Source organism: Carassius gibelio, chromosome B2 (assembly GCF_023724105.1).
Source record: "Carassius gibelio isolate Cgi1373 ecotype wild population from Czech Republic chromosome B2, carGib1.2-hapl.c, whole genome shotgun sequence".
Taxonomy (NCBI): domain Eukaryota; kingdom Metazoa; phylum Chordata; class Actinopteri; order Cypriniformes; family Cyprinidae; genus Carassius; species Carassius gibelio.
The window spans coordinates 4,988,900-5,015,099 of record NC_068397.1 but is presented as its reverse complement, the minus strand read 5'-3'; the positions used below and the strand labels follow the sequence as shown (position 1 = coordinate 5,015,099).

Below are 26,200 nucleotides of genomic sequence, written 5' to 3'. Positions count from 1 at the left end.
ACTATCACTCAGGCTAGAGCCCCCTCTACGAGGCAGGCCTATGCTCTGAAGTGGAGTCTGTTCACGAATTGGTGTTCTTCTCACCGAGAAGACCCCCGGAGATGCCCGGTCAGAGTCGTGCTTTCTTTCCTGCAAGGTAGGCTGGAGCGTGGGCTGTCACCCTCCACCCTGAAGGTGTATGTGGCTGCCATCGCAGCACATCACGATGCAGTGGACGGCCGGTCCCTGGGGAGGCATGACCTGATCGTTAGGTTCCTGAGGGGTGCCAGAAGGTTACATCCTCCTAGGACACCCCTGATTCCCTCCTGGGACCTCTCTATTGTCCTGGCGGGACTTCAGAGGGGTCCCTTTGAGCCGCTGGATTCGGTTGAGCTGAAGTTCCTGTCTCTTAAGACAGCGCTCCTGATCGCGCTCACTTCCATCAAGAGGGTCGGGGACCTCCAAGCATTTTCGGTAAGTGAAGAGTGCCTTGTGTTCGGGCCGGCCTACTCTCACGTTGTCCTGAGACCCCGGCCTGGATACGTGCCCAAGGTTCCCACCACTCCCTTCCGAGACCAGGTGGTGAACCTGCAAGCGCTGCCCCTGGAGGAGGCAGATCCAGCCTTGTCGTTGCTGTGTCCCGTAAGAGCGCTTCGCATATACGTGGACCGCACCCAGAGCTTCAGAAGCTCTGAGCAGCTCCTGGTCTGCTTTGGAGGTCAGCAGAAGGGGAAGGCTGTCTCTAAGCAGAGGTTGGCCCACTGGATAGTGGACGCCATCGCCTTGGCTTACCATTCCCAAGGCGAGCCGTGCCCCCTGGGGGTGAGGGCCCACTCCACAAGGAGTGTGGCCTCCTCCTATGCGTTGGCGCACGGCGCCTCTCTGGCAGACATTTGTCGAGCTGCGGGCTGGGCGACACCTAACACCTTTGCGAGGTTTTACAACCTCCGTGTAGAGCCAGTTTCCTCCCGTGTGTTGGGTAACAGGTAATTGGCGGGAAGGGCTGGCTGGGTGTCTCGCTTGCTGCGCCATTCCCCCTAACACGGGGATGTGAGCGCCTTCTTCTCCCAGTAGAGTTCCCCGGTTGGCGTACCCTGGTCGAGCATCCTCCAGCACCCTCGGCGTCAGACTTGGCGGAGCAGTCTGTCGCCAGGCCCAGTACTGGCGTTAGCATGCCCGGAGCCGGTCAGCCCCTGTACTGGGCTAGGTGTCCATATGGCTGGGTTCCCTACGGGTAATCCCATATGTGTATTCTTCCACGGTAAGGTTTCCCTCTTGGCAAACCCGTGTCTTCCCTTGACAGATCTCTCTGTCAGTCTCTTCTGGCAGCCGTTCCATCCCTACTCCAAGGTAGGACCTGCCTCAGAGACCCCTTCCATATGTAGTACTGCCCCCTGGGTCAGTCCATATCGGTATATCCACATGTCACCTCCCTACGGGTAGGATGTGGTCTCCGTAGCGACCTTTCCTAAAGGCTCGCTTCCCCATTGTCTTGCCAGCTGAAAGAACAAATAGGGAAGATTTGAAGCAATCTTTCACTGAAGGTTGAAATCCCTTCCATTTCCTTTATGTGGGCGGAACAGCAGCATGGCCTTCTCCAGCAGCGATGTACTCACCCTTTGGCCCCTTCGGTACCAAGGTCAGTGAATTTGCGCTGGGGCTTTGGGAAGGTTACGACCTTAAGCGTAGCTTTTGTGGCACGCCAAGGCTTGTCAACAATTGCAGCGCCTCAGGGTTGTGACAAGGTTCAGGTTATGGCGTTTTCCATAGGACCCCATTTGTCGGTCGACATAACTCGTAGTGACCGACAGATAGGGAACGTCTCGGTTACGTACGTAACCCTCGTTCCCTGATGGAGGGAACGGAGACGTTATGTCCCCATGCCACAACCTTGAACCATTCGCTGTTGCCGGGACACGTTCTCGGCTCCTCAGCGTAAAACCTAATGAGTGGATGCACCTGTCGCCCTATTTATACCCGCTGGCACGGGGAGTGGCTCAGGTGTGTTAATCCACTTGCCAATTTCATTGGCGTTTTCTCTTAAAATCAGAGATGATTGGCCTCCCAAGTGAGACCCCATTTGTCGGTCGACATAACGTCTCCGTTCCCTCCATCAGGGAACGAGGGTTACGTACGTAACCGAGACGTTACGTCCTTTGCAGCTGTGTGCGCATAGTGGTTGCAGAAAAACACTGGGAACAAGTGGAGGTAAAAGGGTAAAATCCATGTAATAAGAGAAAAGATATATATATATATATTTGTGCCTTTTGATGTCAAGATCGGAATGCAAATAATTTTTATAGAATACTGTCATCAAAGACGCCATTTGAAGCTAAACGCTGACGTTTAAATGGACACTATGGATTACTTTAAAAGCATTCATTTGATTTTAACAATAGGTCTACATAATATTCACATTTGCTGTTCAGTGATGTATTTTATTAGCCCTACAAACCTTACTATTAATATTTACATAACATTTACTTATTTAATTTCACAATTTTTTTCCTTGCAAATGCAAGTTTATATATCCAAATTCAGATTTTATAACTCAACTTAACTCAAAATTAGTGAGTTTGTCAATTCTGAGGAAAAAAAACAAACTGAAGAGCTGAGGAGAAAAGAGAGAAGAACATGTTGTTTTCCCTTATTAGAATTGTTAGATATAATCTCAGAACTGCGAGGATAAAGTCAGAATTTTGAAATATAAAATCAAATAATTTTTTTTATTAGGGGCAAAGCACCAAAGGTGCTTAGGCACCTATTGTAATCACTGGAATTATTTTTCCTATTATTATCATTCTTCTTCCGATTCCGCCGAATGTCTACGGCAGCCCATATAACCGCTTGCAGGAAAGTTGTGAAATTTGTGAAATACCGGTAGTTACCGAGTATATTCGGTACACGCAGCTGCGCTCAGTCTCTTCCGTGTTAGTCAAAGCGCAGGGCTCCAGACAGTAGCCGAATATATACTTGTGTCTGTGAATATTAAACTGCAAAATACTATTTAAATATTACTCAAGCAAATTCTACATCTCTGTGGGTGACGGGCGCAGATGCGCGGGAGCTCGCTGTTTTGTATTCTCTGCTGTGTGTCACTATATGAGGACACGAACACATAAACCGTCACTTCGTGTTGAGAAAACTGTCATATCATAAACACAGACACTCAAAGATCTTCATGGCAGCCCATTAAAATAAATGTTTGGTTTAACATGAGTAAATTGACAATATATTAAGCTACTGTCGTAGCCTACGGTAGATTTAGCTATGTCTCTATGTAGTAATAATAATATGTCTCTATTAATAATAACAAGTATTCCTAGACGGTTGCTTATTTTTTACTTGTTTTGTTGTAAAGAGATTATCTGATTAATATATCATTTTTTATATTCCTAGACTTATTTGTTGGAGTTTTTTATACAGTTATATTGTAAACTAAAATACCTTTTTTAGTTTGTGGTGTTAGATTTTTGGCTGCATTTGAAGTTCTTTTTTGCTTAAGAAAATAAATAATACTGTCAATGTCAGATAATAAAAATACTGTAATGAATACAGTAATTCACCATGTATTTGTTCATGTTTTATTAAGGGATCAGTCTGAAGCACACCATAAAATAATTCTAGCAATTACACAGGGCTAGTAGTATGTACAGCTGTATATACAGATACACACCCAGGTATCGGATCAGTGCTCGGTATCGGCCGATACCCTGAGCCCAGGTATCGGAATCGGTATCAGGAAGAGAAAAACGGTATCGGAACATCTCTAACATTATATGCTAATAACTTTTTATTTCACTAGCCTATTGCAAATGAAACTTGCCTCAAAATATTCCGTGGCTTATGCCGACAACATAGATACCAAATATGCCAGAGTAAGTTGAATTTCCTGTCCGCTGTTTTGTTTTTTGTTGAAGATCTTTTTCAAACACCTCATCAACCGATTTCTACTAAAATTTAGTGAGATGATCTTGAGACTTTGCTGACAAAACGTTATGGATTTTGTGTCGATAGACAAAACCATTTTTGCATAACACAGCGACGAATTTGAGGCATAATGCAAAAATGACACTTGCATTGTATCTCTGCAATGCTTTGGCATATTGACACCAAACTTTGTGTGTGCCATTGTTACCTAACACAGAGCACACCAAAATGATTTTATTACAGCACCACCTGATGTTCAAAAGAGATAAGCCATTCAATCAGATTACTAGTGGTTGTATTTATGATTTTTCAGCCATTTCAATTAAAATCATCCTAAAATTGCTGTATTTGCTTATTGTTGCATTTGGTGTGATGCTCCATGCCATGCTAAGCTCCTCAATTTGCCAGTGGAGTGCTTGGCCCCATAATTGCTGCTTGCAACTATATTTTTTATTTATTCTTTTATTCCAGTTGAAAACCGTCATTTTCTGCCACTAGATAGTCTCCGCACACAAAAAAAACCGTCATCCCTGTTTCAGATCTGTAAGACCATACCACCATCTAACCTCAATTTCATTGAATAAAAGTGCTTATCGCTGAGTGACAAGCTCTTGTAATATGCAGAGAACATTTTGAAAATGACATCTAATCAATATAATTGCCAATATTTTTAAACCTAACAATTTTGTACTGTATCCATATAATTCTCTATCCATAAAGGCTTTTCGCTCCCGGATTTTATGCAACCATGATGCGCATCCTGAATGTTTACAAACCTATAATTGGTCTATTGATAAACTCTATGAATTTAGCATTAAAAAATTATGCATACCTCATCTTTTATGTCAAATTCTTAAATGTAATCAATAAATTCAGCTAGGCTATTACCAATCAAATTAAATCTAATTCTAAATCAAATCAAATTTTGCTCTCCAGAAGTTGCATATAAGTAATTTAGATTTGTTTACACTTCAATTAAATTTTTCAGCAAGGATGCATTAAATCAAAATATATATGAGGATAATATGCTATATGAGGATAATATTTTTACATAATAATTTAAATATTGAAATGTAAAATTAAATAAAAAAGTAAATGATACTTAAAGTATGTAATTTAAGATGCCAGTAGGTGGCGACAAGTCACTGAGTGAGTCACTGAGTCATTCATTCAGACAATTTGTTCAAATCGAGTTTTCATCGAGTTTTCATTGATCATCATAACTGTTGTTTACATCCCTCCACAAGCAGACACTGGCTTGGCTTTGTCTGAGCTTCACGATGCGCTCAGCAGAAACATCAACAAACATCCTGACGCTGCTATTATCATCGCTGGGGACTTTAACAAAGCCAAACTCAGGCAAGTCATGCCTAATTTTTATCAACATGTATCCTGTCCAACCAGAGGACCGAATACACTGGATCATTGCTACACTCAGTTTAAGAATGCCTACAAAGCACGCTCACTACCGGCTTTCGGCAAATCGGACCATGCCGCCATTTTCCTCACACCGGAATATAAACAACGGCTCGTTCAAGATCCCCCGGTGAAGAGGGTGGTGACGCGATGGTCCGACCAATCAGAAGCAAAGTTACAGGCGGCTCTTGGTGACGTAGACTGGGACATGTTTCGCGCAAGTTCATCTGACGTGAACGAGTTCACGGATGTAGCGTTAAGCTTTGTAAACACGCTAGCCGAACAAGCTACGGATACAGTAAATATAAGGACATTCTCAAATCAGAAACCATGGGTGGACCAGGGACTGGTTAAAAACGTCATCTGCTCCTCCATCCCGGATACTTTGGACCCTCTTCAGTTTGCTTATCGCCCAAACAGATCCACAGATGATGCCATCTCTCACATCCTGCACTCTTCTCTCACACACATCGACAGCAATAACAGGAACTATGTAAGGCTGCTATTTATTGACTATAGCTCAGCTTTTAATACTATAGTCCCCATAAAGCTAGCTTCCAAACTCATAGACCTCGGACTGAATTCTTCACTCTGCGACTGGATCCTTGTTTTCCTCACCGGCAGATCTCAAGTGGTGAAACTAGGCCAGTACACCTCCAGCTCCATCACCCTGAACGTAGGAGCCCCGCAGGGCTGTGTCCTGAGTCCCCTGCTCTACTCTCTCTACACACATGACTGCGTGTCTTCGCACATCCATTATCAAATTTGCTGATGATACTGTGGTTCTGGGCCTCATTCACAACAATAATGAGACCGCATACTTGGATGAGATAGAGAAATTGACATCATGGTGCCAGGACAACTGTCTCTCTCTGAATGTGAGCAAAACTAAAGAACTGATTGTGGACTTCAGGAAGAGACAGCAGCAGCCCTATACTCCTCTTATGATCAGCGGGACCCCTGTGGAGAGGGTGAGCAGCTTCAAGTACCTTGGTGTAAACATCTCGGAGGACCTCACTTGGACTACTCACATTCAAACACAGGTCAATAAAGCCAGGCAAAGACTGTACCATCTGCGACAGCTGAGGAAATTCAGGGTCTCACCAGCAATCCTGAAAACTTTCTATTCTGGGGCTATAGAAAGCGTATTGACTCAGTGTATCTCAGTGTGGTATGGGAACAGCTCCAGTCAAGACTGCAAAGCCCTGCAGAGAGTTGTGCGCTTAGCTGAGCGCATTTCAGGGTCTGCTCTCCCCTCTCTGCAGGACATCTACCTCAAACGCTGCAGAAGTAGAGCTGCAAAAATCATCAAAGACTCCACCCACCCCAGTAATCATATTTTCACTTTGCTGCCATCTGGTAAGCGCTTCCGTAGCCTGATGGCAAAAACTGAGAGACTCAGGAGGAGTTTCTTCCCCCAGGCCTTCAGGCTCTTAAACTCTAAACCAGCTTCTTAACATCCTCATGCCTCCACTTAATGTTCACTTTATCTTTTTACTATATTCACTACCTCACATAGACACACTGACAGTGTCGCCCTGTTTTGCACATTTGCTTCTTGTACATTCCTGGGTATCTTAATATTTAAGACTACAGTAAAATGCATATATGCACATTGTACATCCCTGTACATCTTAATATTTAAGACTACAGTTTACACTCATGCACATTATTTTGCGTTCTATATTTAATTCTACAATATACATTTTTTATATTTTATTCTTATATTTTTATTGTTTACTTTTATTTCATTCTTACATAGCTTTATTTATGTATATTTTCATCTGTGTTGTTTTCTTTAATAATTGCACTGTCCATGGAGCGGACCTGACTCAAATTTCACTGCTGGTTATATATGCTATATATAATTTTGTATGTGACGAATAAAAATCTTGAATCTTGAATCTTGAATCTTGAAATGGCTGATTCATTCAGGAATGAAACATCACTGTTTTCAAAGACACACTGCAGATTTGTTTGAAACTATTTTTGTTGGTGAAATAGAGCAAAAACAGACCAGATTAATAACTTGTTGAACTTTATCAAATCAATACCATATTTAAAATTGTGCTAATATTTTGGGGTGGCAAAAGCATGCTTTGCCCCCATATTTTTAATTTTGGGGTCACTAACTGCATTCTACTAAACTACACAGGCTGTACAAACATGTTTTTTTGAGTGACATACTCAATAATGTCAGCTTCTAAATTATTGAAACATCAAGCCAATAAATATCAAGCAACCCAGTTCATGGTGGTGAATGTTGGTATAGTATTTGACAGCTTGTTTTCATTTTGTCTGAACAGGTTATTATAGTGTGGTTCCTAGCATCAGAGGAGATGGATCAGCTTCAGTCTGTCAGGATACCCCATTATCTGACCCATCCGGAGGGGCGTCTATGCCTGACTTGGACAGTGTTTTTGGGCCTGTTGAGACCCCCAGGTCTGGATCAGATGTGGTGCAGTGGAGCTGGGTGAGCTTCAGCGAAGGCTCTCCCGCCCGACCCCCTCCCCCAGATGAACCCGCCCCTTCTCCACCGCTGTCTTCTTCCTCCGCGGATTCACCCCCGTCCTCGCCCCTCAACATGCCCCCTACCCCACTCCACTCCATCCCGCCTCCAGAATCACCTCCACCACCGCCTCCCTCAGACTCTCCTCTGAGTCCTCCAGTCCTCCCCCACTGCTTTCCGATCCCAGAGTCCGAGCTTGCCCAAGAGTCCCCCACCAGCCCTGGACTGCCCTTCCTGCAAGCAGACCACCCACCACATGGAACCATACCTTCCCCTTTTGCCTTGAGAGACGACAGCAGGAGAACCCCTGACCTGGTGGGCATGAGGGATGAGATTTCAGTGTTTGGCACATCACCCAAAGACCTTGCAGCAGGAAGCTTCAGAGGAACCCCACCTCCACTACCACCACCTACTTACAGGAGTGTGGTGGGCTCCCCAGGGCCCGGCAGTGGTGAGTTAGCAAACGTTACTTAAAGGGATAGTTCATCTAAAAAAGAAAATTCTATCAATGCCTCACCCTCAAGTTGTTCCAAGGCTGTATGAATTTCCTTTTTTAATTTAATTTAATTTAATTTAATCTACCTTGTCTAAAATATTTAAGTAGTGCAAATGGCATGCTGAAGGAAAACAAGATGCTGTAGCCACATTATTAATTTATGGCCATGTTTTTTTAATTAATTCTCTTGTTTTAGTTAAATCGTGATCATGTTTTACTGATTCTCTACCTTGTTTTAATGTACTTATGTCTTAGCCCCAATTAATTAAAACAAAGAAGCTAATTGATAAGTTGTGGGAACATGTTTATTTGTGGCCATGATATCTTGTTTTTAAACATTTTTTAAAATTAAATTATTAACTTCATTTAATAGGGTTATTTACAGTATATTGCAGTTTTGCCTTCTCTGTGAAAACGTATGATGTAGTTTCAGTTTGTGCACTCACAATAACAAAACACCTTTTTGTAAAACGTCTTGCTTGGACAACTTCTGCCCACTGTCATCTAGACCAGCACGCACCACCCCATCTGCCCCCTGGCTGTCTAATGCTCAGTGAACATCGCGCTAGCCTCAGGGCTGCAGAGAGGAAGTGGCATAAATCAAGAAACTCTACTTACCTTAGTGTGTATCAGTCTCTCCTCTCTTCCTTCTCTACAAATGTCTTCACTGCTAAAACAACATACTACCAAAACAAAATAAACAACTGTTATGACACTCAGACACTCTTCAAAACTTTTTCTCCTCTTCTTAATCTGCCTCCACCTCCTCCTCCATCGACTCTTACAGCTGACGACTTTGCAGTTTTCTTCACAAATAAGACAAGAACCAATAGTGACCAATTCTCCACACCACAGACTGAGGATAACTTCACAACAACTAATGCACACTCTCTCTCCTCCTTCTCTATACTCTCAGGGATGGAAGTTTCCAAACTTATCATGTCCAATCATCCAACTACTTGTCCACTTGATTCGATCCACACTCACCTCCTTCAAGTGATTTCTTCTTCAGTCATACCTTCACTTACTCACATTATCAACTCCTCTCTTCAGTCTGGAACACTTCCCTCAGCATTTAAGCAGGCTCGGGTAAGCCCACTGCTAAAGAAACCATCTCTAAATCCAGCACTTATAGAAAACTACAGACTGGTATCCCTTCTTCCATTCATTGCAAAGACACTTTAGTGAGCTGTGTTCAACCAGCTCTCTATGTTCCTTGTACAGAACAACCTCCTGGACAGCAACCAATCTGGCTTCAAAAGCGGCCACTCAACTGAAACTGCCCTGCTCTTGGTTACTGAAGCCTGGCAAGAGCAGCTTCAAAATCCTCAGTACTCATCTTGCTGGACCTGTCTGCTGCTTTTGACACCGTTAATCACCAGATTTTCCTGTCCACCCTCAGAAAGATAAGCATCTCTGGAACACTCCTGTGGTTTAAGTCCTACCTCTCTGATAGATCCTTCAGGGTGTCTTGGAGGGGTGAAGTTTCTAAGTCACAACAACTTGCTACTGGGGTTCCTCAAGGCTCAGTACTTGGAACACTTCTCTTCTCCATCTACATGATGTCGTTAGGATCTGTCATTCAGAAGCATGGCTTTTCTTATCACTGCTACGCTGATGACACTCAACTCTACTTCTCATTCCAACCAGATGACCCAACGGTAGTTGCTTGCATTTCAGACTGTCTGAGTAACATTTCTAGCTGGATGAATGACCATCACCTTCACCTCAACTTTACTTAGACAGAACTGCTGGTGGTTCCGGCTAAGCCATCGTTTCATCACAACTTCACTATACAGCTGGGTTCAACAACCATAACTCCTTCCAGGACAGCCAGAAACCTAGGAGTTGTAATGGATCATGAGTTAAGCTTCACATTGCTACAAGTTTAGGTATTGGATAGGATTAGGGATGTAGAATATGGTAATGCTGAATATGTGCTTTATAAGTACTAATAAACAGCCAATATGTTAATAATAGGCACGCTAATAAACAACTAGTTTATAGTGAGAATTGGTCCCTATACTAAAGTGTTACCAAAAATGATAACCTAAACATAGTAGCATTTAAATTAACTGGTCAAAAGTATTATTTAGTGTCAGTGAGCCAACTTGTATATACAGCAAATGATACCAACAAAACACATTTTGATGGGTTCAGTAGCTCTTCAAGTTAATGATAGCAGGTTTAGCATTGTTTAACGTGTAACAGTAATCAGATTTTACGTATGTTCTCAGGGCCGTCCTCTCCTGCACGTGCCAGCACTCCCATGTCTGCTGGCAGTCCAGTCCCACCTCTACCACCAAGACCATCATCACGACCTAAACTACCACCTGGAAGACCAAACCTAGCAGATCTCGTATGACATCTGTCGACTTTCTCCATTGCTGTGAAACATTTAAACAGTGAAATCACAAGTGCTTTTGCTTGTGTTTGTTATTGCAGAAGATACAAACGTTAAACTTGAGATAATTAAGCAACTCCAGTGGTCTTTGATTTGTCTTCTGTACGTGTGCACTCTTTATCCATATAAATGATGGAACCAGTCAACCACTGGAGTCCAAATATGGCTTCTGAGTACAATCTTAAAAATAAAGGTTCCAAAAGAGGGTTTTCACAGCGATGCCACAGAAGAACCAGTTTTGGTTCCCCAAAGAACCTTTCAGTGAACAGTTCTTGAAAGAACCGTTTTTTCTTACTGTGAAAAACATTTAAATAATCTAAAGAACATTTTTTCACTTTCACTTTTTGTGGAAGGAAAAAGTCCCATGGATTATAAAGGTTCTTTTGTGTGCCAATAAGGAACCTTTATTTTTAAGAGTATATGTCTGGTTCAGGCTGTTTTGTTTCTCCTCAGGCCCGACCCTTCAGCCCCCCCATCCACTCGTGGAGTCCTCCACCCTTTGCTCCTCTGGCCAGAGCTGAGAGCACCTCCTCCATCTCCTCCATCACCTCTCTGAGCGCAGCCTCTACACCTACACTAGGCCGTGAGCTCAACCTCTCTGTGTCAGGTGGGCCACAACAGAGCTGTCCCAAGTCAGTTATTGCTGATTATGATAAGTGAGGATGATGATACTAAGGCATAATGCCTTCTTAAGTTCAGTAAGTTGTGTGTTTTGTATGATATTATATCTAGGTCTATATTTTAGTGTGTTCCAGAGGTCCAAGTCCTCTCACAATGGGACCCCAGGACACTCTACCAGTTGCAGCCGCCTTCACAGAGACCATCAGCGCTTACTTTAAAGGAGCAGATCCCACTAAGTAGGCCACAGAGCAGATTTTGAAGTCACCTTTGGAATTTGGTTCACATTTGGTTGATTTGGATGAAACCTTACTTAATCGTCTCTCATGTCTTACTGTGTGTGGTAGGTGTTTGGTGAAGATCGCTGGTGAGATGGTGCTGTCTTTCCCAGCAGGGATCACCAGACATTTCTCCACCCATCCCAGTCCACCGGTGCTAACCTTCACCATCAGCCAGTACAGTCGACTGGAGCAGGTCCTTCCTAATCCACAGCTTCTGTGCTGGTAATACATAGTGATGTCCCACTAGTGAAAGAATTGTTCTTTTGAGCTGGGCTTTTTAAAGATTCGGTAAAGCCATTTCAGAAATAGTCAGTAAATAATCCACTGTAAATGAGAAATTTGTTTTGGAGTAAAATCGAGGGGATTGAAGTTGCCCTGATATTAAGGTTATGGCTGATACTAATCATGGTCAGTATTACAAATTCAATAATATTTATCTAAAACACAAAAACACTAAATGTTACAAGCTAATTTAAGCATTTACAACATTTGATAGTATGAAAATATATACAGTATTCATTTTGAGACCTGCTAAAGATTTGATTTACTAGTGTGATTAAATTATTAGGGTTTAACTGATTTAAGTGACAGATAACAGTAAAGGGAATCTAAATGTGAAAGTTGGAAAAAAATATTTGAAAAATTAGATGAATGAATATATAAAACACTGAACAGTACAGTAAATATATAAAATATATATATTAAAGCTAAATATAAATATTTTTTAAACATTACTAAAACTTAAAATATACTGAAAATATACAAATAAATGCTAATTGAAAAAATCAATGCTGTAACTACTGTAATAGTATTTAGAAAATACTGAAATAACACTGTTGTATAAGCAACATTAACTTAATGCTCAGGATATTTTACTGCAGATAACATAACTTTTGGGAACAAATTTGAATGTCTTAGGTCAGTTGATAAATTGTTTTATAACCATTTCTGACTGGTTCCACTGTCCACTAAACTGCCGTTTTGACCAATAATTCCTGAATTGTTTTTTGTAAGTGGAATAAAATAAGTATATTGTCCATTCTAATAAAATTGGCCATATATTGGTAATTTTTTGATTATTTGCATCAGCCAACTAACCATATAACAAAAGTGATAATTTATGTTTTTAAATACTTTTTTTGAAGTTTCAGTTTAGTGAATATAATATTGAATGTATAAATATTACGTGAGATTTATTCTGCAAATATTTTTACCCTGCAGCGACACCACACCACCTATAGATGATTCAAAGGAGTTCTGGGTCAGTATGTCAAACTTGTTGAGTCACCTAAAGAAAGTGGCTGAGCAGAGGCCACAGGCCACGTATTACAACGTAGACATGCTGAAGTACCAGGTGAGATTTAATATTTGAGCATGATCCGTTAGTATCTATATCACTGAAATCCGAACCTAGTCGTCCTCTCTGATGTTTGTAGTAGCGTGTGATATTTGAGATTTGTGCTCACAGGTGTCCACTCAAGGCATCCAGTCCACTCCTCTGAATCTTGCGGTGAGCTGGCGTGGTGATGCCAGCAGCACAGACCTCAGGATAGACTATAAATACAACACAGAGGCCATGCCCACACCCACACCTCTCACCAATATCCTCTTCATGGCAGCTGTGGACGGTGGCGTGAACAAACTGCAGGCTATGCTCCCACCTGCCACCTGGTGAGAATCTGTCAAGGAAATCACATTTCAATTCAACAGCATTGTGGTTTTGGATATTGATGCATTTGTTGCATTTCAAGGAACCCAGAGACACAGAAAATAACGTGGAAGATTCCAGAGCTCTCACAGAAGTCTGAAAATGGAGGTAAATGCCCTTTAGATATTAAAGGTCCCATGACATGAACATTTCACTTTGGTTTTTTAACATTAATATGAGTTCCCCAAGCCTGTTTATGGTCCCCCAGTTGCTAGAAATTTAGATAGGTATAAACTAAGCCCTGGGTGTCCTGCTCTGCCTTTGAGGAAATGAGAGCTCAGACGGGCCGATCTGGAACCTTCTCCTTATGACGTCATAAGGGGAAAGGCTCCTTCCCCTTTCTCTGCTTTAGCCCCCCCCCCCCCCCCCCCACACACACACATTTACAATTTATTCAAATGTCAGCAGAGGGGTTACAAACAGCCTTTTACGCTATGGATTCACCAAAGCACCACCACAAACAGTAAGTAAAAATGTTCATTAAAGGGACAGTAAGTAGGAATTACTCCCATCTAGTGGTGAAATTGTATTTTGCATTCAAACTAATTTTGCTCTCCAGCGCCTCGCTTTTTCAAATGCGCGTTGCATCTACGGTAGGCGATATGTACCAAAAAGCTTTGACGGGATGTCTTCTAATAGCACTTCGTCGAGTTTTCCTTCAGGTGAACAGGTGTGTTATTTCAAACAAACTGCAACATGACCATAAACAAACGAATGTTACAGTATGAATTACTGACTGTGGAAAACATGAAATATTGTAGTAGTTATGTCTTCTTTATTCGTTATATTTTCTGAATAATGTGCATTGTTAGATATAAAAAAAAATATTGTAATATAGACTGTAACACTGACTTACCTGTCGAGAAGAAAACTGGCCACTTCAGCGTCTCTTTTGAAATCTTTATCAAGCATTAGCTCTTTCCACCTAGAAAAAGCTTCCCCGACATTAACTCTTGTTTTCTGTAATCTACGGTCACGTTTCCTTTTACGTTCTATTTTTGACTTTTTTGGCGACGATGTTTTCTTCTCCTGTGGCGCGGCATATGTATGGTCCATAATAAGAATGCAATCCAGACTTTTAAACTTGCCGGTGCAGTTTCAAGCGCCTCTCACTGCTCTGCACCTGCGTTTCTGGCTCTGACCGAAAACGCGTTGTTGAAACGCGTTGGCTTAGTACTTTTTGTCCCTCTCTGCTATTATAGTTTTGCAAGATGGCGGAACTACATGGAAGCCTCCGTCGACCTACCCGTCCCATGTATATAAAGATAATAAATTCTTCATTTACAAGGATTAGTTTAAACATTGGCATAGGTGTTTGTACACCATTGAGGGCATATTTATGAATAAAAATATTGATGTTAGATAATAAAATACCTAAAAAGTTACTTATTGTCCCTTTAATGCCTAAACTACGATCATCTACGATCAACTTAGAAACACATTGTTTCTCTTAGTAGCACAGCATGAAACAAATCTGTTATTTAAATTGTGATTAACTACAGAGAGCGATCAAAGAATGCCCCCTTTATTTTGTTCGGAGCTGTCAATCACATATCGTGAGTTTATCTGCACACTTGCCCAAACTGCCATTATAATGAATGAAGCTGTTAAGCTGCACAACGAAGCTCTTACAGTATTCATGTCAATATTGTGTTTGCATTTAGTTGTGGTTGAAAGTATTTTGTGAGAGAAAACATGTTGCAATGACGAGATCACTACATTCACGCGATAAGCATTTCATGTGATGGGAAAATATCTAGAAAATAATGCTATAATCAACACTTCCACGATTCATTAGTCTCGACAGCGGTAATAGTAAAAAAAAATGTAGTAAAAGTAATTTGTGAGGGGCTTTACTCACAGGAGACACGCCCCTTCAAATAGAACATTCAAGCCAGAGGACTAAAATCAGGATATAAAAATGCCTTTTATTTCTAAATTCATTCTAAGGTCATTAATGAAAGGCTGTTTAAGCTGCACAAGTGCTGGCATATTGCTTTTCTTTCCGAAAGCTGAGCAGATAAAAAGTCTCCCTTCACTGCAGAGGCTTATCATCTGCTTTCACTCCAACTGCAGTTTGCTCAAAACAAGCTGAAATGAATTAATGGAAATGCCCTTTTGTATTTCTTAACTTTTGGGTTATGTAACATACTTCTACACAAATCCCCCTGACATTTAAAACCAAGACTCAAAAGGGATTTCTGCATTATGCTTACAGAATAGTTCACACCAAAATGTAAAATCTGTCATTATTTACTCACTTTCATGTTATTCTATGCCTGACCTTCTTTCTTCTGTGGGACACAAAAGATATTTAAAAACAATTCATGCAGTCTAATATTATTTTGCGTGTATAAAAGATATTATTTGAGAAGTATGTATAAGTCTTTGGTATATATATATATATATATATATATATTAATAATAAATAAATAAATAAAAATACTTATCCCGGTTTAATTATTTCCCCTAGTTTTTTATTATTTAAATGCAAATTAATTAGGCAGCTGTCTGGGACAATAAAGGGAAATTTTAATAAAAATCATTAATTACTCAGCCTCATGTTGCTTAAAACTCGTAAGACCTTGGTTCCTTTTCAGAACACAAATTAAGATATTTTTATGAAATCAGAGAGCTTTCCAACCCTGCATAGACAGAAACTCAACTGACACATTCAAAGCCCAGAAAGGTAGTAAGGACATCATTAAATTAGTCCATGTGACATCAGTGGTTCAACGTTAATTTATGAAGCTAGAGGAATACATTTTGTTGTTTAAAGAAAACAAAAATAGGGGCTTTATTCAACAATTGTCTTCGCTACCATGCCTTCGAAGTGCATTCACAAGAGTACCATGAAGCTGCATTCATTTTTGGATGAACTATCCCTTTGAATGTCATCAAGTAAATATCTTTTACATCTTGTTGTGTTATACCTGCACTCTTACAAACTATTGTAACACAAACTTACCAAATTGTAGATTTTAAATGAAGATTGAGTTTTCAGAAACAATTAATGTGATGTAGAAGTCACAGAAGAGCTAATTTTATGCATGAATACAAAAGCTTATGGTAAAATTCTATTGTTTTTTTGTTGTTGAGGGAACTGGGGTGATGCGGGGTAAACTTACAAGTTGGCCTACAAAATTATAATCATAAACATCCTAGGTACTTGCCTCATTACATATTCATTTACTTATTACAGTTGCACAACGTCTCGGTTATGTATTTAACCCTCGTTCCCTGAAGGAGGGAACAGAGACGTTACGTCAGTGACTGACGAATTGCGATCTCAATATAGAGACTTATCACCTTCGAGAGTTAACAAAACAAGCCAATGAATGTTGGAATGTGAGATTTGCATCACTCACCCTGCCCCCCAGTGCGGGTATGTAAGGAAAGCTCATGCAGTAGCACATTCAGTTTTTGCTGAGGAGCCAAGACAGTGTACCTCAGCTGTATAGCGATACCAGCAACTGTGGCAACGGAATGTAACATCTCCATTCCCTCCTACATGGAAAGAGGGTTACATTCGTAACAAAGATGTTCCCTTTCAGTCAGTCACGTTCGGCCATGGCGAGGTGCATCTGTGCCGAGGGTCCCCTTGGACAGGGAATAGAACAGCTGGCAGTAGGACGTGTCCAGAGAGGTAAATGGGACTGTCTCAGGGTGGAGTCAGCATTCTCCCAAACGGGCAGGCTAACGTGAGAGCTCTTTGGCTGCACAGTTCAGCTCGCCTGGGACGTGAATGGCACAAAGTGACCTCAGATGCTTCTGACTCGAAAGGAGGTGATGGTGGGTGAGTTGCGTGAAAATGGCATGAAACCTGAAACGAACTCACAATTTAAAGTAAAATCCATCAGAAGGTTGTCCAGAAAAAAAAATGGACACACACAAAAAACCTGCTGTGTGTAAAAGAGCAGTGAATACTTAGGAAAAAAGTGCATTTCAAATATCTTTAAACATTTACCTCTCTCATTAAGTCATAATTAGGCTGCACGGCTGAATTATGAACTGGTAAACGACAAACTGATCACGGAACATGTTTGTAAAGCTTTAAATGTTAACTGTTAAAAAGCAATGTTATCAGCTTTTACGACTAAACATTTGCAAGCAACATTGTACTGGAGAATCTGCACAAATAAAAGTCTTAGGGCCATTCACATATCGCGCCTAAAAACGTGTGTAAAACGCTAGGCGCACCACTTTCTCCTTCTTTCCAAAGCGCTTGGGCAGTTGCGCCCCTGAGGTGTCTGCCTTTGGTAAGCAACTATGACATGCTCTCTCCATGAAGACGTGGAAATTTCAGCAAAGGATCAATGGATTTGCATCTCTAAAAATCGCTTGCAGTAGCTCTGCCTCTGGGAACCTCCCTCCTGCCCCGAAATGACTCCAGATAGTCCAGCATCAACTGAGCGTGCTCTATGAAGGGACACGCTGTCAGGTTGACCGAGTCCAACTCCATACAGACAAAAAGATATCTTCTGCACAGGGGAGAGTTTGCCCTTTTCCCAGTTGACCCAAAGCCACTATCGGCTGAGGTGGCTGAGTACCACATCCCTATGTTCACATAACTGAGCTCGGGACTGTGCCAATATGAGCCAGTCAAGGTAGTTGCAAACGCAAATGCCTCTTTCCCTCAATGGGACGAGGGCTGCCTCCATGACCTTGGTGAAGACACGAGGCGACCGGGCCAGCCCAAAGGGGAGGACCTTGTACTCATATGCTTGCCCCTCGAACGTGAAGTGGAGAAACAGCCTATGTCGGGGAAGAATCAAGACATGAAAGAAACGGTCTGGGGTGTGCTAGCCAGACCCCAAGGAACCGAACAAGTGCACAGGGACCCGCCCCGGAAGCCAGACTGTCTCGGAGTGGGGTCTGAGTGAGCGGTGCGACTCTTACCTGGCACCACAGTGGGGCAGGGGGCGCATCAGAAGGCATAGCATCCTCAAACTGGCAAAAGGAGAGGGGGCTGTTGAGGCTGTGCCTCTTGCACTGCCATCCTGGCCATGTGACCCAGAGAATCACGAAACTGGTCTCTTATTGAATGTTGGTTGAACAAAACAAAAAGGAAACAAAAGATTTTCCACACAGAATCTAGAGTCTCCAGCTCACCCATCCCAGGGATGCCACTTGCCCTGGGGCTTTACGCACCGAGCCAGGGGAGAGACAGGCTGTGCTGCTTTCCTGCTGCCAGCAGGCGGAGGGGCTGCAGCCGGTGGCGGGGTGACAACAGCAGCAGGCCACTAGGGCAGGCCACTGGGGCAGGAATAATCTCTGGAGATTATTCCGTGAAACAAAACAATATCAAATCAGAAAGCGAGATGATCACGTTCTTAAAGAGTGATGTAAGATCTGATAATTATTTAAAGTTTAATTAATAAGGCAGTTTCAAAGAGAATAACATCTATTTTCCAAAAGAGAACTGAGAACAACAATTATTAAAAATAAAACATATCTGTGTGATTTTGTGACCATTGCTCACCTCTAGCTCACTCTGTAACTTGTACAGACCATGACCCTGCTGTCTCAACAACTTCACCCAAACCCTTTTCTTTTTTCCCCATTATTTTTCTGTGAAAATCATTCCAAACACTATCATTGCCATTTTTCCTTCATATCATCCGAAATGCATATTCTGAAGTCTCGCAAGATTTCCTGTGTTCACAGTCGAGACTCTGGTAGAAAATTTTATAAGATGTAAAAAATATTGAACTTGTCTAGACATTGTTATTAACACCATAAATATGCCAATGCAGATGTTAACAAATGTAGTGTATGAATAAACATTCTGGTAGGATATAAATCTGTCTTATCATTGTGTGTCAGGGGTAGGTGCTCTTCTGGCTCGCTTCCAGTTAGCCGAGGGTCCCAGCAAACCTTCTCAGCTGGCAGTGCAGTTCACCAGTGAGGGCAGCACTCTGTCTGGCTGTGATTTCCAACTCGTAGGTTCAGGCTACAGACTCTCCCTGGTTAAAAAAAGGTTTTCTGCAGGTATGTATTTTATGAAGTATCTACATACAAGGTGCTTAAAGATTTTTTAGTCAAATACAAAGTTATCTGGGTCAAACACAAAGAAAACATCTCAGATTATGAATGTAACCATGGTGATCACCTCGTCGTGACCCGTGTCTGAAGCATACATTGAAAAAACACCAACTTGTTGGCCGGCTACAGCCTCTGATGTCACTACAGGTGCGACTATCAACAGGCACTGGGAGAACACGTCATTCACTTCTTCGTCTGAAGCTTGCATCCGAAAGCATGGCAGGGAGCTAGAGGACTACTCAGGGAACCATGGTTACATTCGTAACCTGAGAAGTTCCCTTTCAAGGGAATTTCGAACTGCCCCCTCTAGGGGGCGCTATGGGGAACAGTATACCCATGCCGCCATGCTGAGGGGAGTGCAGGCCAGAATCATGGCGAGCACTAAGTACCAACGCTACCATTTCCATGGGAGTTGCCCCTGGGACGTTTAGACGGCTGTCTGTGACAGCCAAAGCCCTAAGCTTACATACCCAACATAATTGTTAGGGCCTCGGCCCGGGGTAGAGCTGAAGGCTTGGAATCAGGAAAGATTCCTTTAAAGGGATACGGCTAAGAACCTAGTATTTTATTAAAAACCAAGTCTTGCTCGTCACACAGGGGTTACCGCTAGCTTACACATACGCTTGCTGAAAGAGCTGTCTCAACAGTTCTCTAGTAGCAACACACTGTTTAGATAGGTATCCGAGGATACATAGGTGGAGTGGCACCCAAGATGAACAGGGCTTTTATCAACTCAAGAAAGGGCACAAAGCAACCGCGCAAAGCCCTCACCATATAGGAATTTAGAAAGAATGCAGAATACTAGCATGTGAGCGTTCTGCTTACGTCCTCGTGTCCCACGATCAGGAGAAACACCCTTGCCTCCCTCCAGGTCTCTTAGCAGATCTTCCTGATATGCTTGAAGCACCACCATCATGTTTAACTAAGCCACAGCCTGAGCTGCTGCTGCGTATGCCTTGCTATTTAAGCCAGATTAATTTCTGAAGGGGCTTAGATGACAAGGAGGCATCTTAAGAGAGGATGTCTCCCCCGCAGAAAGAAATTTAATTTTTTAACTCTTTCTACAGGGGGCATCCTCTCATGGCCGCTTTCGCACGTCACCTCGATGTCGGCAGATTTACTCTTATGCCAAATCCGATGGATGCGAGAAGAAAACGGCCTCTTTCATTTTTTTTTTAATCTGTATGGAGACCATGCAGAAATGGAAGGCTCACCTGAGCTGAAGGGCTCTGGTCAGAAAAATGATGCTCATCAAGGTTTTTTTTTTTTTTTTTGTGGCCTTACGGTGGCACCATGTTAGCGTATTTTCATGGCAAGTCCAACTTTGCCGTGGAGCGATCCATAACCTCTAACAGCTCTACCTACGCAGGGCAGGAGAATTCAGAAGGCTCAGCCTCAGCTTCTTCACCATCCTCAAATATCTCCTGCTTTTCCTGGGTAAAAACCCAGCAGAGCACTAACCTCAGTATCAGATAGTGTTAAAAATATAACATTATACTCCCGAGGCTCTCTCTCGTCCACCGCCATTACAAGCGCGAAAGGGAAAATCCCTCTTTAAAACATTCAAACAGATCCACCTGTATTCTCACAAGCTCATTCTCCTCCGTGCCTCAGCAGCACTGGGTCCTGAACCACGGGAAGCAGATGGCTGCCATTTTTCCCCTTTTTTCGGGAGAGAGACGAACGGGAGCGGATTGCCTCCTCAAAACATAGTGTGCGTGCTCTTCACCCAAACAAATGACACAAAGATCGTGTGTGTCATCGGGTGTCAAATAACACCGACACGGATGCACACACTGTCTAAATGCTTGCTAGTTGTCGCCATGATATACAGAGAAAGATTGCTCTTACCAGTTCTTTCAGATGCACACTTCAAACAGAACAGTCAGTGAAGCTGAAGAAGAGAATGACGTTTTCTCCCAGTGCCTGTTTATAGTCGGACCAGTAGGGACGTCAGATGCTGTAGCCGGCCAACAAGTTGTTGTTTTTTCAATGTATGGTTCAGACATCAGGTCATGATGAGGTGTTCCCCATAGAGCCCCTTAGAGGACGCAGTGCAAAGTTATAAAAAACAATAACTTTTTTATTTTTTTAATGTATTTATTTTTTTGTAGCAGGGCAAGTAGACATTTGAACACCTGGCCCAACAGTCATCCTTGAAAAACCCCAAATACTCATGTGTTTGAAAATTTAAAATTTAAAAGTCCTGGAATTGTATTATAGTCTCTGACATTATAGTAAGAACAATTTTTTACGCAGTATCTGATATAAAGATGGGTTTTTTTGTATTCTACAGGTAAATATCTGGCAGACAACTGACCCAGTCACAGTGATGTAGGATGGACTGTGAATGAGATGTTAGGATGCTCTTTTGGCACTACAAAGACTTTTGAAAATGTTTTTATTGAAATACAGCACTCAAAATCTCACCTATAATGTCTGGTGTAGAATATCATCAGTGTGTTCTGTGGGTGTGTGTATGTGAATATTAGTAAATATTTTGTGTGTATATGATAAAACTTCAGGACAAATGCAATACATAGACTTCTTTCGCTGGGATCTTGCAGAAGGCAAAGTTTCCTTTTTTATTATTGCACATTCTCTCTCTGTCCTAAACCAAACACACCTAGTGGCATTACAATTTAACGATACCAGGGTTCACATATGGAATAAATCTGTCAGAAGTGTTTGATTTTCTTTTTATTATGTTGACAGATAATAAACAATACGATTTAACTGGCATCAGTGTTAATGTTGATTTGATGTTATTGGTGAATGCATGTTAGAGTGCATCACTTCTGTATAGTTGGCACATAAGCCCTTTGTTAAATTAATTGCTTAAACATGGATGTAATTGACATTGAAAATTCATGCAAAAAGTGATACCTACCTTTTTATTTTTTTAAATCATTTATTTATGTAGACATTTTAGGGAAATAAAACTTAATTTTTGTCAGGGATACAGATTTCCTTAAATCAAAGTAAAATTAAGGAATTGCTCAAATATTGGTGAAATATAAACAGTTCCCTTTCAGTCATGTTCAATATTACTTCAGAAAGAGAATGACGAATGGGCTCTCGCCCGAGAGCCCAATCACCTTCGAGTGGTAACAAAAGGAGCCAATGGTACACAGTGTACCTTGGTCTGCTGGATTTGCATCGCGAGCTCCGCTGTGATGGTATGTAAAGAGCAGCACAAGCAACTAGCATTCAAGCTTTTTCTTCAGGGCCGAGCACATCTGCTCGTTTCACCTGAGTGCTTACAAAGCGAGTCAGCTGGTGTCGGTGTGACGGCATGATTCAGTGGTTCGTCAAGAGTTTCCTGCCTTCAGCTCTGCCACTGAAAGAACTTCTAAAAGAGTTTTGGGTTGTGTTTGCGGCTTTTTAAATATGTTATTACTAGGGATGTCCAGATGCGATCACGTGATCAGAAATTTCAAGTCATCTCCAGCAGGTGATAAATAAAGTTTATGAACAAAGCAGTGCTGATAGACATAGAATTTATTACAGTATAGAAACTATTCTGCCTTATTATGTGATAAACAGTGTATGTAGTATATAAACAAATCATTATTATTTGTTATCGCGCAGCAGTTATAGATTTCTAAACAAATTTAAATGGATCTGTTTTTACGCTATTCTTTATTCTTTTTTTATGTATTATAGAAGTATCGGATCGGGACTCTGTATCGGTAGATACTCAAAATCAAATCACACGGACTCAAGGGCAAAAAAAACCTGATCTGGACATCCGTAGCTATTACACCCATGCGTTTCTGGGTGTGGCCAACATATGGTTCCTCGTGATGGCCACGATCACTGTGTGAAATGTCTGGGCTGCTCTCCGGGCAACAAAGGTTACTGCGCGCTCCATGGGTCAGGTGATGTCCACTATGGTTGTCCAGGAGCGCCACCTATGGCTAAACATGGCAGACATGAGGGAGTCTGATCGGACTCAGCTCCTCAACTCCCCAGTCTCTCAGGCTGGCCTCTATGGTGACACGGTGGAGAATTTTGCCCAGCATTTCTCTGCCGCCCAGAAGCAGTTTGAGACCATCAAGCATATTCTGCCCCAGTGGCCCACTGCTGCCTCCACACTGCCATCGGCGCAGCCAACTCAGCCTGCTCATCGCCGAGGGCACCCCCTATGGTCTCCTTCACTCCCGCTCGGCCACAGCAGCAGCCTTCACCCCAGCCACAGTGAGGAGATGGACACAGAAGGGCAGCACAGCCCATCTCTGCCCCCAAACCTGCCAATTGTCAGGCCAAGCGGCATTCCTGAGATGGGTGACCCGGAGTTGGGGATGTCAGCTCATCAGGAGATGGTAGCAAGACCACTCCTTCCCCCGGAGGAGAGTCAGGGGAGAATCCTAATTTGGGAACATTTCAGAGATGCTCAGGTGGACCTGTTTGCCTCTCCACAGAATCCCCATTGCCAGTTGTTTTACTCTCTGACCGACGGCACTCTTGGGACAGACACTCTGGCGCACAGCATACCCCCCAGCCTATTTCTCTGTGGAAGGACCTTCTTTCTCAGAGTTGGGGCACTCTACTGATTTTTGGAACCTACATGTGTGGGTTCTTGATGGATCACAGAAGGTTTAGGTACAGTACCTTGCCACCTCACTTTGGCTAGAGCCTTGTCTACCAGACACACCTGTGCTTTGAAGTGGAACCTGGCTGTCTCCAAGCATGAGGTTATCCCACTGGATAGTGGATGCTATTGTCCTGGCTTATCAGACTTAAGATTTGCCATGCCCTCTAGGAGTGAGAGCTCACTCAAATAGGAGTGTAGCCTCCTTATGGGCACTGGCGCAGACATCTGTAGAGCTGGGGGTTGGATGACACCTAACACAGATTTTATTATCTCTGTGTAGAGCCCGTGTCCTCCCAGGTACTCACCCCCTCGGACCACTAAAAGGACCTGCTCGCTTGCTGCGCCATTCCACTCCACGGACTGGATGTGTTCAATATTCTCCTCAGTTCAGAACCCGGGGTTCCTCCAGCAATGTTGATGTGCAGCACTTGTTCATGCTCTATTGGTCAGCCCCTGTGTTGGACTAGGTGCCTTCATGTGTTGTCATTCCCCTTTGGGGGGGGGGGGGGGCAATCCCACGTGTGTATTTCCACAGTAAGTCTCTTGGTAGTGTGTGTCTTTCCTTTGGCAAGCCCCCTTGCAAGCTCTGTCATTGAAACTCCAACCCTGCCGGCTGGGTACCTCAGAGATTCATGTGTATGATCACCACACGGTTGATACCTGTCTTTGTAAATCCTCCTACAAGCAGGCAGCCTGCTAGCTTACGTCCAGCTGGATATGCTACCCAGTGCATTCTGTGTCAGGTATAGGCCCTCACTCATGCTGGAGACTTGAATGTGAGTTGCTGGCGCTGCTCCTTATATACCCACACAGCGGGGTGCAGCTCGTGATACAAATCGCACAGACCAAGGTACACTTTGTACTATTGGCTGGTTTTGTTACCACTCAAAGGTGATTGGGTTCTCGGGCGAGTCACTATTTATCAGTCTCTTTCTGATGTAACGCCTCCGTTCCCTCCTTCAGGGAACGAACGTTACATGCGTAACCTAGACATTTCCTTGGTTTTCCACAATGTGGTCTTATTTTCCCAAATCATTGTACTGTAGCAATATTTAAAGATAATGTGTAAAAATGTAAAATAGGAACTGTTATACGTGTATCCAAATGGATATAGTTTATGTCTTTCCTGAGAAGTTATTGTCAGCATTTAAAGTTCATGATAGCACTTTATTTTAATTTATACATTTATTAAAATTCATGGAATTTATTTTATGCTTATTCTGTGGTTTGTAATGGATAATGAACTGTTTTTATTGTTGAAAACAGGAAAGAAACAGCATTGTTGTGCAACACTAACTAATACAGAAGAACATTTATCACATCCTTTCATTAATCACTTCCTTGTACTGTATTGTGTTGAAAGTAAGGAAACATCTTTATTCTCAATGCTTTTTGTTTGCTGAGCTATATAGACTTTTTTTTAGAAAATTGAGAGAGTATCCATCCATCCAAGTGTGTAGAAACTTCCAGTATCTAAATAATATATCTAGTTATAGATATGATTTAGGAATACACATGACATTCCTGGATAATTTTCGGTATTGTGTTCGGCTAACCTGGTTTTAGTTATGTCACATTACTTCTGCCATTCATTAAGTGTACTTTATTTTGGTGGTTTGGGAGCCTTACCTTACCTTAAAAGTGGAGGGATGGAAAGACAGCTGCTGTTGTGGATGGTTTATTCCAGTTGAAACATGTCTCCATCTCTTATTTTATATACATAAAAAATGTATTTATTGCTTTTTATCCCACAGATGTTGTGGTATTGTGTTTGTCAGCTAACTTGCATCTTGTTCATACATCGTTCAGAAAATGGAATATGCAAACATTTCATGCATAGAACAACCTCTCCCCAGATTTTAAGAGAATATTGAGACCGAAAATGCTAAATATGTCAGAAATGAAAATAATGTAATGTCTTAAAAAATAAATACAAGAAATTCATGTTTAACATTCTTGGCTATTTGTTGAGGTTTTTGTCACGAAACACAATATACACACTTAAATCCTTTATTATTATTATTATTGCAGGGATATAATTAGCAGTATTAAACATTATTTGTTCTTTTTTCAAAAACATTTTATATCTCATTTATAATGTTTAGATATTTGCACTGTAAAACAACAAAATGCAGAGGAAGAACATCAGTTTAATGCAGTGTGAGTATAAGGTGCAGAAGAAGTTATTTTCATGATTTAGTTAAGCTATTTATTTGT

The 26,200-nt window shown here is 42.0% G+C and overlaps 1 protein-coding gene across 2 annotated transcripts in view; it reads left to right on the top strand.

Annotated features, from left to right (window-relative positions):
* Positions 1 to 25,936, top strand: part of LOC127951490 (SH3-containing GRB2-like protein 3-interacting protein 1) — a 41,897-nt gene extending 15,961 nt beyond the window's left edge. For both annotated transcript variants that reach the window (XM_052549378.1, XM_052549377.1), the window contains 10 exons: positions 7,632 to 8,285; positions 10,568 to 10,689; positions 11,188 to 11,341; positions 11,480 to 11,591; positions 11,700 to 11,855; positions 12,855 to 12,987; positions 13,102 to 13,304; positions 13,385 to 13,449; positions 19,168 to 19,332; positions 21,683 to 25,936. In XM_052549378.1, coding sequence (XP_052405338.1) covers positions 7,632 to 8,285; positions 10,568 to 10,689; positions 11,188 to 11,341; positions 11,480 to 11,591; positions 11,700 to 11,855; positions 12,855 to 12,987; positions 13,102 to 13,304; positions 13,385 to 13,449; positions 19,168 to 19,332; positions 21,683 to 21,705 — 1,787 coding nt within the window. In that variant the 3' untranslated portion in view covers positions 21,706 to 25,936. The remainder of the gene's footprint in view (positions 1 to 7,631; positions 8,286 to 10,567; positions 10,690 to 11,187; positions 11,342 to 11,479; positions 11,592 to 11,699; positions 11,856 to 12,854; positions 12,988 to 13,101; positions 13,305 to 13,384; positions 13,450 to 19,167; positions 19,333 to 21,682) is intronic.
* Positions 25,937 to 26,200: the final 264 nt, after the last annotated feature.